Raw genomic sequence first — 13,662 nt, forward strand, 5'->3', positions numbered from 1 at the left:
TTTTATTAAATACACTCTTGCTTATCACTAACCATACTTCTCCTTTCCTTCTCTAGAAGCAGTAATTCTTTGCATCTTTATTCTAACTTCACAATTAGCATTGGTGAATATTTTGCATTATTTAGCAACATGTTACATGTGAGTGGGCATGCGGCTTGTGTTCATTGTTTGTTAGAATTCATTTTTATTTCAATGATTGCCATCTTTCAGTTTTGGATTCACATATTGTCTATCTTACTAGACATCTACGTATACATCTCAATTTTTTGGCCCATTCCAGGTTCTTTCAGAATATTCCTTTAATCAGTTGGTAAGGGATGCTGTCATGAATATCTTTGGTAAAATGGGTTCTGAAACATCACATTCGCCAGTACATATGAAGGACAGCACACAAGCAAATGCAGATGAGGTTAAGCATGAAAAATCACTGAAATTGGAGGAGGCATGGTGCATGCTTTACAATGATTGCCTTTCTGCCCTTGAAACTTGTGTTGAAGGGGATCTTAAACATTTTCACAAGGCCAGATATATGCTAGCTCAGGGGCTGTATAGAAGGGGTGAGAGTGGCGATTTGGAGAGGGCAAAGGATGAACTCTCTTTCTGCTTCAAATCATCTCGCTCATCCTTTACGATAAATATGTGGGAGATTGATAGCATGGTAAAAAAAGGAAGGTATAACAGTGTCCTTTATTGCCATTTTGTATTGTTTGAATCATATATATGGTGTGTTTAACACAAGAAAATGAAATCTTGGTAAATTGTTTCACAAATTACTTAATGGTACTATCATTTGATGGCTCAGAATTAAATATATCATCCTAGGTAGAACTGAAAGGTGGAGAGTGTTCACTGCTGATTTCGTACAGTACTTGTCTATGGCTTTCTAAGTTGAGTTGTAGTGTATGTAATAACTACATTGAAAAATTTATAATTCTGTTATTCAATGTAAATTTACTAAATTAATAGAAAATATGAGACAACATCATCTATTGAAATCCTTATGGCATCTCATGTCAAATGTTATGGGTGAAAGAAAGGTAAAAAAGCACAATTGCTGTGTAGAAAAGAAACTATTCCATTTTTATGTGGTGTCTAGTAGTTCCTTTTCAACGTTTTCTAGTTTGTTTAGAGTGCATGCTGTTAAGTATATTTTGAACTAAATTCTGGAGTAAATAGCAATTGACTATATATTGCTCTCTTTGTTATCAGGCGAAAAAGTCAAGGTTTTGCTGGGAGCAAAAAAGTCCTTGAAGTCAACTTACCAGAGAGTTCTCGAAAATTTATTACTTGCATTCGGAAGTACATGCTGTTCTATTTGAAATTGTTGGAAGAGACTGGAGACATATGTACCCTTGACCGAGCTTATATATCTCTTCGGGCAGATAAGAGGGTAACAATTTGACCTAGAGCATTCACTTAGTCAATTACATTTCAAGAAGAGCTTACTAACTGCATCAGCTGAAAAAATACATCAATTATAAGTTGAATTTTCAATATGAATTTTTTTATGCTTGCAAGTCAAAAGAAAATTAGTACTTCAGTTGACTGCCAAAAAACCAAGTAGATAATGGCTGCTTTACCACTTATAAAATCCATTTCATTGAGTGGTTTTTTCTTTCTTCTTTTCGGGTTGAGGTGGGATGTTTTTGATAGAATTTGACACGTTTCTATTTTTTATTTCTTTTGTAAGCAGTCCATGTATGCTTTGTTTATGCATTGCTTTTTAAATAGTGGCCTGGCATCGCATATTGCAATGTTGCATGCCTTATCTAACCCGTCTGATTCTGTTTGTTTCTTGATTTTGTTTTCTAGCAATTCTAGTGGTATCTAACTTCCATTGTAAATCCAGTTTTCATTGTGCATTGAAGATCTTGTTCCGGTTGCACTTGGGAGGCACATTAAAGCCTTAATTTTATCCACGCATCAAGCTGAGGCTGTTGGCTCTGGTGCTGCAAGAAGTTCAGAGCAGGTTCTGGAGAAATTGTTTGCTTTATTCATGGAACAGGGGAACTTATGGCCAGAAATATGTGGTTTACCTGAGATTAAGAGCATAGAAATATCAGAGAGTAGCTTATATGGGTAAATTTTCTGATTTTCTTTACAAAAAATTGCTGAATTTTGTAAAATTTCTCTTGAAGCTTTACTGTGTATATCATTTCACAACTTGTTCATCATATCAAAATTCTCAATTCTTGATCTGACTGAACCTTTCTTTTTTTCCTTTTTCTATGGGGGGTGGGGGGGTGTTGGATGGGGTTGTTGAAATAGTCAATTGTTACTGGTGATTTTGACTATGTACTGCAAATATTCCCATTACTGCAGATATCTCCATGAACATATCATGTCATTAGAGAGAAATGGCAAGTTGGAAACTCTTGAAGCAATAAATGAGAAGATTCGAAAGCGTTTTAAGAATCCGAAGTTATCAACTAGTAGCTGTGCCAAAGTTTGTCGGCATGCTTCTGTTGCTTGGTGTCGATCCCTTATAATAAGCTTGGCATTGATAACTCCATTACCATCTGAATTTTCAAGTGATATTCCAGTCATTATCAATCCATCAGATGCATGGTTGGAAAACAGCCATCTACTTTGTGTTGATCTGCAGATCAATGATTTATGGAATTCAGCATTTGAAGACTCAACTAAATTAAAAAATCTTGAAACAAAATGGCACCCGATTTTGTCTAAAATCAAGAATATAATGATTAAGAAGGCTTTAGATGAAAATTTGGAGACTGCCAACGCATTGCTGAGATCTTCTTACAATTTCTATCGGGAGAGCTCCTGTGTTATGCTTCCATCTGGCGTCAATCTTTATTTGGTCCCATCTCAGTTAGCAGCAGGAACACAATTTCAGCCTAGCATGGATGGGGTTGAAATACTTGATCTGAGCATTCCAAGGAAGCTTCTCTTGTGGGCCTACACACTATTGCACGGTCGTTGTGCAAACATTGCAGTTGTTGTAAAGCATTGTGAAGAAAATGCGAAGGTATGGATAATAATACTAACATGTTCTGGTGTGGTTTTCCTCCTTGTAAAGATAAAAGTTGAGAGGAACATGAGTCTTTAGTATTGAAGCATGGGACTAATTGTTGTAAAACATGCTTTTTCCTCTTATCTAATTGCTATTTTATACTATAGGTTTAATGTTAAAACATACAAGAGTACATGTTATTCTCGTCACATCCGCAGAAAAATACAAGGGATAATCTGAGATTTGGGGTAGTTTAGGACTTCAGGTTGACTGATTTATTTTTGGGATTGTGGTTGTCTTGCAGTCAAAGATGAAAAAAGGAGCTGGAACCTCATCCACGCCCATAAATATACCTAGTACCGCCACTAATTCAGGTTGCTATTCTTCTTCCTTTTTTTCAGGTTTTTTTTTTTTTTTTTTTTTTTTTTTTTTTAGTGGGATTGGATGTGTGAATCCAGGCAATTGCTTATCCAGATAAAACAGCAATGCTACTACATCCATACTTCTGCTTTTTTTCTTGTCTTGGGAGGGTATCCCCTCTCTCTATCTGAACTCTTTTTGTCAGTTTTTACACCAAAATAGCTGAAAAATTTCCCGTGTTTGTTGCAGGTGCTGGGAAAGATGGAGCACGCCATGGTGGAGGCAGTGATGTGGAGGCTGCTTCGGTGACCACGGTGGCATCTCCTCTGTCATTTGACGGTGATAGCAGACACTCGGTGAGTCCACTACCATCTTCTGGCGAGAATCAAAAGGGTTTATTTGCTTCCCCACAAATGCATCCCAGTAAAAACACTCTTGCTGAGCGGAGCAATTGGATGGGGCGTGAAGGAGGAGATTCAGACAAAAGTTGACTTCTTCTCGGTCAACAGCGTCCAACTGATTGTTGTAGAATGTACATCCATGTGCATATTTTAGACTGGTATAGTGTAATCTGAATCAATTACGTTTTTTTTTTTTTTCCTAAGCTCTTTCAATGAATTATAGTAAAATACTACCATAAACATTATCCTTAATTGGATCTTTTTCCTTCTATCTTGTTTTGTTTTGTTTATTTATTTTTTTCGTTTTATTTCTCGGAATAGGATCTTATTATGAGTAATGGTATTTAGTAGAATCTTGTATAACTGGATGCGTGACAGGACAAAGAAGCCTTGGATTAACACTTTAAAACAATAAAATATCGATCAAATGACAAATTTTTACTGTCATGTCATCGATTTGTATGTCAAATATACAGACCCGAGCTAGATATTTTGTTCAACCTTGGCTCATTTATTTTTTGAACAAATTCGAGTTTATAACGAACTGCTCAATTAAGTTATTCATTTTTTATAAAGTAAATATAACGATTGTTTATTTTTTCCGTAAGTCTCTCTATGAGACGATGAAAGGGCTGGGTGACAATGTCCCGGAGTTGATTATTCCACCGGTATACAGTGCGCTTCCTAGTGAAATCCAGTCAAGGATATTTGAACCTGCCCCTCCAGGGAAGAGGAAAGTGGTTGTGGCTACAAACATTGCCGAGGCATCTCTAGATGGAATTTTCTATGTCATTGATCCTGGGTTTGCAAAGCAAAGTGTGTATAACCCGAAGCAAGCGCTTGATTCACTGGTCATTACTCCTATTTCACAAGCATCAACTAAGCAACGAGCTGGGCGTGCTGGGCGTACGGGGCATGGGAAATGTTACCGCCTCTACACTGAGAGTGCATACCGCAATGAGATGTCCCCTACTTCAATTCCTGAAATCCTGAGGATAAATCTTGGGTTTACCACGGTTACCTTGAAAGCTATGGGGATAAATGATCTTCTGTCTTTTGATTTCATGGATCCACCTTCACCCCAAGCTCTCTTTTCTGCCCTTGAACAGCTTTACAGTCTAGGAGCTCTTGATGAGGAGGGGCTTCTGACCAAATTGGGCAAGAAAATGGCAGAATTTCCTCTTGATCCGCCATTATCTAAGATGCTTCTTGCCAGTGGGGAATATCTTCTACAGGCCTAGGGAGAAACAAGCCCAAGCAGATCAGAAGAGGGCCAAGTTTTTCCAGCCAGAGGGAGACCATCCGACATTAATTACCGTTTATGAGGCTTGGAAAAATAATAACTTTTCTTGGCCATGGTGTTTTGACAACTTTGTTCAGTCTAGATCCTTGAGGAAGGCACAGGATGTCAGAAAACAGCTACTCACTATCATGGACAAATATAAACTAGACGTTGTGAGTGCAGGAAGGAATTCTACGAAGATCAAGAAGGCAGTCACTGCAGGATTCTTTTTCAATACGGCTAGAAAGGACCCACAGGAGGGCTATAGGACCCTGGTTGAGAACCAACCAGTTTATATACATCCTAGCAGCGCTCTTTTCCAGAGACAGCCTCACTGGGTCATCTACCATGAGTTGGTGATGACTACAAAGGAGTACATGCGAGAGGGCACAGTTATAGATCCCAAATGGCTTGTGGAACTGGCACCCAGATTCTTCAAAGTGGCAGATCCTACAAAGATGAGCAAGCGCAAAAGACAAGAAAGAATTGAACCGCTTTATGACATATATAATGAACCTAACTCTTGGCGTCTGAGTAAACGGCGTGCTTAATTGAGATTATGTTTCAGCAAATCAGTTTCTTATCTATTTTGATTGTGAATATCTCCTTCTCCTTGTATAGTTTTATGAAGTGTTTTATGCTCCAAATGAGATGAAAAGTTTTCCCAAATTTTTTATGTTGGGGGCAATTGCTGGTCTCTCAGTTAACTTCATTCTTATTTTACGTTATTGACTTTTGTATTAATTGAAGTTGTGAATCTGACTGAATTTGTAATCTGAATCAATTACTTTTTATATCTCTATATTTTAGACCATCTGAGAACAAAGTAGAGCAATTTACAAGCATTGTTACATTGCTCAAACCTTTATCTTAATTTTTGTCCTTGTTGGGAAGCATGTTCACACAATAGAAATTCTATTTGTCATACCCATTCTCACTAGGTTGATGTGACACGCCAATTTTTAGTCTTTTTCTAAAGAGGTTATGATTAACTGCTTCGTAGAGTAACATTTTAGCTTGTAATGATTTTTTTTTTTTCCTAAGCTTGTAATGAATTATAGTAAACTATTACCATAAACATTATCCTTAATTGGATCTTTTTCCTTTTATCTTGTTTTGTTTTATTTATTTATTTTTGTTTTCTTTCTTGGAATAGGATCTTAATTAATACGTAGTTTTTACGAGTAATGCTATTTAGTAGAATCTTGTATAACTGCCATATAACTGAACGACGTGACATGACAAAAAAAGCCTTGGATTAACACTTCAAAAAAAAAAAAAATCAAATATTGATTAAATGACTAATTTTTATTGTCACGCCATTGATTTGTATGTCAAATATGCAAACTCTACTAAATAGAATTATTCGGTCATTATACACCATCAAATACAAAGTTGCCAGTTGGTAAGGGAGATGCATGGGTTGTAGGGTATTAAATGTTTAAGTTTGGTTCATTTAATTTTATTTCGAATGGTTGAGCTCGACCTTATGACTAAGCTAGATGTTTTGTTCAACCTTGGCTCATTTATTTTTTGAACAAATTTGAGTTTGTCGGGAGCTGCTCAATTAAGTTATTCATTTCTTATAAAGTAAATATAATGATTATTTATTTTTTTGTAAGTCCATACTAATAAGTAGATAATTAATTATTATCAAATATTTTCATTTTAGTTAATTAAATAAATTAACTAGAATTTTAAATAATTCAATCCTGAGTTTATAGGCATGTTTTGTAGTACATATATAAATTCATTATGCAGGTACATACACTAACACACTCATGTGCACACAAACATACATATATCTAAAATTAAACTCACAGTAACAATAATTCAAATGATATTTATTAGAGAAATTATATATAAACTCCTTAGGATAACGCGCTTTGATTAAAAACTCCCTAAGTGTTTTTTTTTTTGGAAATTGACTCCTTGGGTTAATCGAAACTACAATAAACTCCCTACTGTCAAAAATTTTTAACAGCCGTTAGTGCCACTCAAAACTCTCCGTTTTATCTGATTAAAATATTAATTTTTTAGTAATTTAATTTAAAAAATTAAATCTTTAAAAATAAAATAAAATAAAATAAAAATTGAAGGGTGGCCAGAGGTGGCACCAACCCCTGGTCAACCCACCCCTGGGATGGCTTGCGGCCACAGCTTTCCACCCATGGGGTGGCGCGGAGTCACCAGCATAAGGTGGGTGAGAGGTGGCCGCACCCCTAAAGAGGGTGGCTGGCAGGTGGTGCCCGCACAGGGGAACTGGCTGTGGCCACCCCGGTGGTGGGGTGGGCAGGCCTGCCCATTGGGGAGTTTGGTGGCCGCAGGGCCACCCTCACACACTGAGGCTGGCCACTTTGGGGTGGCCTCAAGGGTGGGGTGGTTGCCACCCCTTAGGGAGTTGAAGTGGCCGGGGGTGCGTGGGGCTGCCAGCCTCTTCAATTTTTTTTGGAATTTAATTTTTAAATTAGAATTAGCCCAAAAATTAATATTTTAATCGATAAGCAGGAGAGTTTGAGGTGCTGGCTTGTGAGGTACATTAAAAATTTTTTTAGTGGAGTTTATTGTAGTTTTGATTATCATGGGTCAATTTCAAAAAACACTTAGGAAGTTTTTTTTTAATTAATGGCGATTGAACTAAGGGTTTATATAATTTCCCTATTTTATATTATGAAATTATATAATTTATTTTTACTTAAAGATATTCTCATTACAAAATTAAAAATATTATTATAAATTTGTAAAAATGAAGTTAAGCAATTTGTATAAGTTGAGTCGGTTTATAAAAAGTATGTATTATTTAATATTAAGAGATTATTTAATGGAAGATTAAATGAGTCAAAGCCCATGGGTTTTTTTTCCGAGATCTTTTGGAAAGAATTTTCCACACTTTCCCAGAGAAAAGAAAATTCATATTTATATTTTCTTAGAATATTTTGAAAAGTATTTTATGCTTCCATTGAAATTCATATTACTTTCTTAGAATATTTTGAAAATTATTTTATGCTTCCATTGAGATCTTGAAATTGATGAGCTCTTATTGAGATATCGAAAAGTCACAAAAGAAATATTGTGTATAGATGCCACCCTGACAAACTAGCCACTAGTATTAGGACTTTCTTCCACCTCTTAACATTTTCTTCATCTTCATGCTCAAACCTTTTTTCAACCTTGGAATGATCTACCATGTAAAATATTGGAACGGCAAGTTGTCACTTTTTCTCCTTACATTCCATAATCTTAAATCTACCATTTTAGCCCAATTTCTGGTAAGTTCTAAATGCTTGAGCAACCTTCAAGGATAAGAAATATTAAAGATGTCAACTCGAGAGTTATGGACAAATTCTTAAGTTTAGAGCATCCAAAAATTGTTAAAGAAACAATTCCATCCCAAGTTAAAAAAAAAAATAATAATAATAATAATAATAATAATAAAATAAACTAAAATAAAATTTTAAATTTTAAATTTAAAAAAATAAAAATAAAAATTAAGGGTGGCCAGCCATCCTAATTGGGCCTGGGTTGTTAAAGAAACAAGTCCATCCCAAGTTAAAAAAAAATAATAATAAAATAAAATAAAATAAAATTAAAATTAAAAAAAAAATTAAAAATTAAGGGTGGCCGGCCACCTTAATTGGGCCTGGGGGTGGCTTCGGCCACCCCAGACCGGCCACCCGGACAAATTAGCCACAAGTATTAGGATTTCTTTCTACCTCTTAACCTTCTCTTCATCTTCATCTTCATGCTCGAACCTTTTTGCAACCTTTGAAGGATCTATATAATGTAAAATATTGGAACGACAAATTGTCCATTTTTCTCCTTACATTCCATAATGTTAAATATACCACTTTACACTGAATTTCTAGTAAGTTTTGAAGGCTTGAGCAACCTTTAAAAATAAGAAATATTAAAGATGTCAACTTGAGAATTTTGGGCAAATTCTTAAGTTTAGAGCGTCCAGGAATTGTTAAAGAAATAAGTTCATCAAAGAAACCCAACAGAATCATGAACCTCCGCTAAATTTGTACACTAATCAAGAATCAATACCATAAGTATCCAAATCGAAGACAAATGTATCAGTGCTACTACTACCACCACCATTTTCTTTACCCCTCGCATTGAAGAAATTATCTATAAACAGAATGCAATTCCCTTTGATAAACTGTAACAGGTATATTAGATAAGTACTAGAGGAAGAGCAACCGAATTGTGGTTAGCCTTCTCTAAGATCAAGTCAGTTAGTAGTTATGCAGTTAGTTCATTCAGTTGGTTAGTTGTTAAGTAGTTGGAGGGGTTAGTTGTAGAGAGGGGCATTAATAGCCTTGAGCTGAATGTATTAGGATGCTTTTGGAGTTGTAAAGTTCATTCTTGAATTGGGAGAATTGCACACTCTCGAATGTGCTAGGAGGTTGGGCTACCCTCGAAGTAGCTTTTTCAATAAGAATCATCCATTCTTTCTCTATCTCCCTTTCTTTTCTTTCTTTCTTGCTTATCTCATTACAGTGCAACATAACAGCACTGTAACAAGTGGTATCAAAGCCCTTGATCCATTTGGTTCTTATTATTATTATTATTTTTTTTCCTTTAGTTACATGAAAAATAGTTCTACAATGGCAAAAGATACACTAGCAAGGCCGGCAGTTAAAAGAAGTCTAAAATGTGGTTTTGGAGTTAAGAAAGGATATGAAGGGTATCCCCGAGATGAAGACAACATTGAATCAGTTGGTGAGAATGATGGCAACAATCTTGGCCAAGGACAAGCAGAAAGAGAAACAGCCTATTCACCAGAATGTGGAGGAAGATGTTACAGTTTCTGGTTGTGGGGTTGCTCAGCAGAAGGGAAAACACCTGGGAGGGGAATCAAAAAGTGTTGAAGAGATTCACACTAAGGCTATTAGGTTGGAATTCCCAACTTTCAATGGTGAGGATCCAGATTCATGGTGTTATAAAACGGAGAAATTTTTTGACTTCTATGGAATTCAAGAAAGGCAGAAAATACGCATCACGGCATGGCACATGGAAGGTAAGGCTTTATCCTGGTTTCGAACATTACGTGCTAACAATGAGTTTATTACTTGGGATGAATTTGTTAAAGCCATGCAAGCACGATTTTCGCAAGATGCACAACAACAACAAAGAGACGAAATTATATTGTTAGATGATGATTCCGAGACAGAGGAGTCAATAGGCGGAAACTCCATGGGAAGGGTCGAAGAGTCCGAGTTAGTCCTTAGGGAGATTGAAGCCATGGAGTTGGAGATGATACATCCAGTTCTTGAGAAGGTCGATACCCAAGTGGAATCCCTTGGCTTCGTTGATCTCAAACCGAACTACGTCCACAAGGGAAGAGTTTCTAGACCTGTCCCAAGAGAGAGAGTCCACGGATTGTAAGAAGCTACATTTGATTTTTGCTAAGGTGGAGATCAAACAAGAGATCAAGTGTGAAGAATTGGGGGAGCAAGATTTAGTGAAAAGAATTTCGAATTGTGGGAGGCTTTCTTGCAATGAGGTGCAGTTAATTGATAAAACTCAGCAAAGAAAGTTAGATAAGGGTGTCTTTTTTCTTTGGGGCGGCAGTGGGTGTTTTGATCCAGGTAAAAGACTTTTCTTTCTTGAAAATACGAAGCCTGAAAAATATTTTGTAGAGGTCAATTTGTTGAAGAATTTTCAAGCATGGAAATCTCGGATGGTGGATGAGCTTTTGCGGAGAGTACAAAAGCTTTGGCATCGATGGCGTTGGAAATATAGATGTGAGGTGTTGGGGAAGAAAAATTAAAAATCAATGTGAGGTGGTGTGGCGTGAAACCTTGCTACAGAAATGATGAGTTTATGTCCAAGAGAAGGGTGGTTGCAGATGGGAATGCAAGAAAGATAGATGGCCAGTGGCCCAGTAGAGTTGTGTGTGGGATTCCACCTCATGAGTTCCAATCTCAAATAGCACAAGCATCTAGAGAGTGGAGAACATCTAGAGCTTTTGTGATGATTGAATTTTGAAGTGCTAGGTGGCAGCTGCATGAGATTATACTTGGCATTTACATGACTCAAAGGCTGCAAGCAAAGGAATGGAGCTTGGCTTTATTTCAAGCGCACCTTGTGGGCAAGGTGCTTTGAAGAGGGGTGTAGTGTAACAGGTATATTAGATAAGTACTAGAGGAAGAGCAACCGAATTGTGGTTAGCCTTCTCTAAGATCAAGTCAGTTAATAGTCATGCAGTTAGTTCATTCAGTTGGTTAGTTGTTAAGTAGTTGGAGGGGTTAGTTGTAGAGAGGGGTATTAATAGCCTTGAGCTGAATGTATTAGGAAGCTTTTGGAGTTGTAAAGTTCATTCTTGAACTGGGAGAATTGCACTCTCGAATGTGCTAGGAGGTTGGGCTACCCTCGAAGTAGCTTTTTCAATAAGAATCATCCATTCTTTCTCTATCTTCCTTTCTTTTCTTTCTTTCTTGCTTATCTCATTACAGTGCAACATAACAGCACTGTAACATAAACTCTCCCACTAAGGCCAAAAATGAACAACTTTCCCCAAAGAATATCAACCGATCCCTCAAGCTCTCCACCTCCACCAACCTCTTCCCCTTTATATCCAACCCGAAAACCTTAAACTGAAAGTTCCTTCCAATCCAGAAGATATCAAAAACCTCATCAATATCACCACCATCCACATTCCAAAAACTCAAATACACATCAACCAATAGCAACCCACCATCGGACTCGATTAGAAACTTCTGGATCCCGCAATCACATACAGACTCAGCAACCAAGCTCACGTCCAATGATAAGCCGACAAGAACTATCCTCCCCGCGCGGTCAACGACATAAAAATCCCCTCGAAATAAAATGTACCACGAAGTATGTGGGATTATGATCCCCTTTTCATCTCATGAGTTGAAGATCGCTAATCTTCCAAAAACAATCGTGAGCACTGAGAATTCGTCTCCAAACCCCAACCTCATGAACATAACTTTTTCTTTATGCTGCTTGTCCAAATTGCTAAAAGAACCCTTGGCGTGGAGAGCGTATTATTGACCCAATTCCAAGACTTTGAAGTGGGTTAGGTCAATTGCAGGGAAAAATGCGGGCGGCTTGAGTTGGACCCAGGGAAAAATGTGGGCGGCTTAGAATACTTTTTCTACTTATATTCCATAATCTTAAATCTACCATTTTACGCTCAATTTCTGTTAAGTTCTGAGGCTTAAGTAGCCTTCAAAAATAAGAAATATTAAAGAAGTCAACTCAAGAATTTTGGGCAAATTCTTAAGTTTAGTGCATCCAGAAATTGTTAAAGAAATAAGTCCATCAAAGAAACCCAACAGAATCATGAACCTCCACTAAATTTGTACACTTATCAAGAATCAATTGCTCTAAACTTAAACTCTTTGAAAGATCAGGAATTTTTTTCAGGGATTGGCAATCAGAAAACTCCAAAATAGTCAATGTGTTGAGATTCTATAAAGAAAAAGAGGGAGTAAATTGCATTGACGAAAGTTTGTAACATAATTTATAGGAAAAAATATTGTAAATAAAAATTTGTACCTTCAATTATCAATTCCTTGAAGGGGCAATTCTGCATCTAAAAAACAACTGCTCCCATTGAGATCTTGAAATTGATGAGCTCTTATTGAGATCTCGAAAATGCAAAAAAGAAATACTTTGTGTGTAGATGCCACCCGGACAAACTAGCCACTAATATTAGGACTTCTTTCTACCTCTTAACCTTCTCTTCATCTTCGTCTTCATGCTCGAACCTTTTTACAACGGATCTACCATGTAAAATATTGGAAAGACAAGTTGTCCATTTTTCTCCTTACATTCCGTAATCCTAAATCTACCAATTTACACCCAATTTCTGGTATGTTTTGAAGGCTTGAGCAACGTTTAACAATAAGAAATATTAAAGATGTCAACTCGAAATTTTTTGGCAAATTAAGTTTAAAGCATCCAGAAATCGACACTGACATGACCTCCGCACTGGTATTCTTGTGCTGAAAAGCACAGCTTTCGATTTGCACTCTCCGATGAATTGTTTAGACACTTTCTCGAACCCGAGCTTATCTGTAACCTCATCCTGCACCCCTACAAACTCTGCCCCAAAAAAACCAGTATCGAAGTCACCAAAGCTGTACGTTTAAATCGAGGAAATGAAATGCAATTTCAAAAAAGAAAAAGAGTTAGGGTTTGAACAATACCTGAGGAAGAGTGAGCGGGGGGAGTGGCGACGGCGCGCAGGGAGAAAGAGGATAAGCTTCTTCTGAAGTTAAGCGAAGAGGTGGACAACGCCAATATCTGGCCAATCTCGGCAGTTGGGTCCCAACAATGTCCTGGCTCGGTCCCAACGAGTTCCAGCGAGGTGTCGATCATATTCCAACAAATCCTGCACAACTTTTTGGCTAGGTCCGTCGATTTCAAATGAGAAGCTCAACAATTGAAACCATTTTACGGGAATTAATTAGAAGAATTTTTGGTCAAACATAAAATATTTTTCGTTGAATATTATTTCTCGTCACACCACCAAATACTGGAAAATATATTTATTCTTGAGACCTTTTACCTTTTTTTTTTTTTAAAAAAAAAAAAAATATAAAATGCTTATAAATTAGGAAAAACTTTACTTAACCCCTTGAACTTAAACGCAGTTTGAGTTTAAA

At 36.8% G+C, this 13,662-nt stretch overlaps 2 protein-coding genes and 1 pseudogene across 2 annotated transcripts in view; all 3 read left to right on the forward strand.

Moving 5' to 3' along the window:
• The window catches only part of LOC132167299 (calcineurin-binding protein 1), a gene marked incomplete in the record, with an annotated part of 10,929 nt that extends 6,920 nt beyond the window's left edge, over positions 1 to 4,009 (forward strand). Inside the window, 6 exon segments of the mRNA XM_059578220.1 lie at positions 281 to 672; positions 1,210 to 1,390; positions 1,850 to 2,079; positions 2,323 to 2,989; positions 3,279 to 3,348; positions 3,584 to 4,009. Of these exon segments, the coding sequence (XP_059434203.1) occupies positions 281 to 672; positions 1,210 to 1,390; positions 1,850 to 2,079; positions 2,323 to 2,989; positions 3,279 to 3,348; positions 3,584 to 3,825 (1,782 nt within the window).
• LOC132169307 (probable pre-mRNA-splicing factor ATP-dependent RNA helicase DEAH5) lies at positions 3,865 to 5,692 on the forward strand (annotated as a pseudogene).
• Positions 5,693 to 12,651: 6,959 nt separating this feature from the next.
• Positions 12,652 to 13,662, forward strand: part of LOC132167301 (uncharacterized) — a 2,062-nt gene continuing 1,051 nt past the window's right edge. Inside the window, exon 1 of the mRNA XM_059578223.1 lies at positions 12,652 to 12,655. The gene's annotated coding sequence lies outside the window, so the exon portion shown is untranslated. The remainder of the gene's footprint in view (positions 12,656 to 13,662) is intronic.

The sequence above is a fragment of the Corylus avellana genome, chromosome ca1 (genome assembly GCF_901000735.1).
Source record: "Corylus avellana chromosome ca1, CavTom2PMs-1.0".
NCBI lineage: Eukaryota > Viridiplantae > Streptophyta > Magnoliopsida > Fagales > Betulaceae > Corylus > Corylus avellana.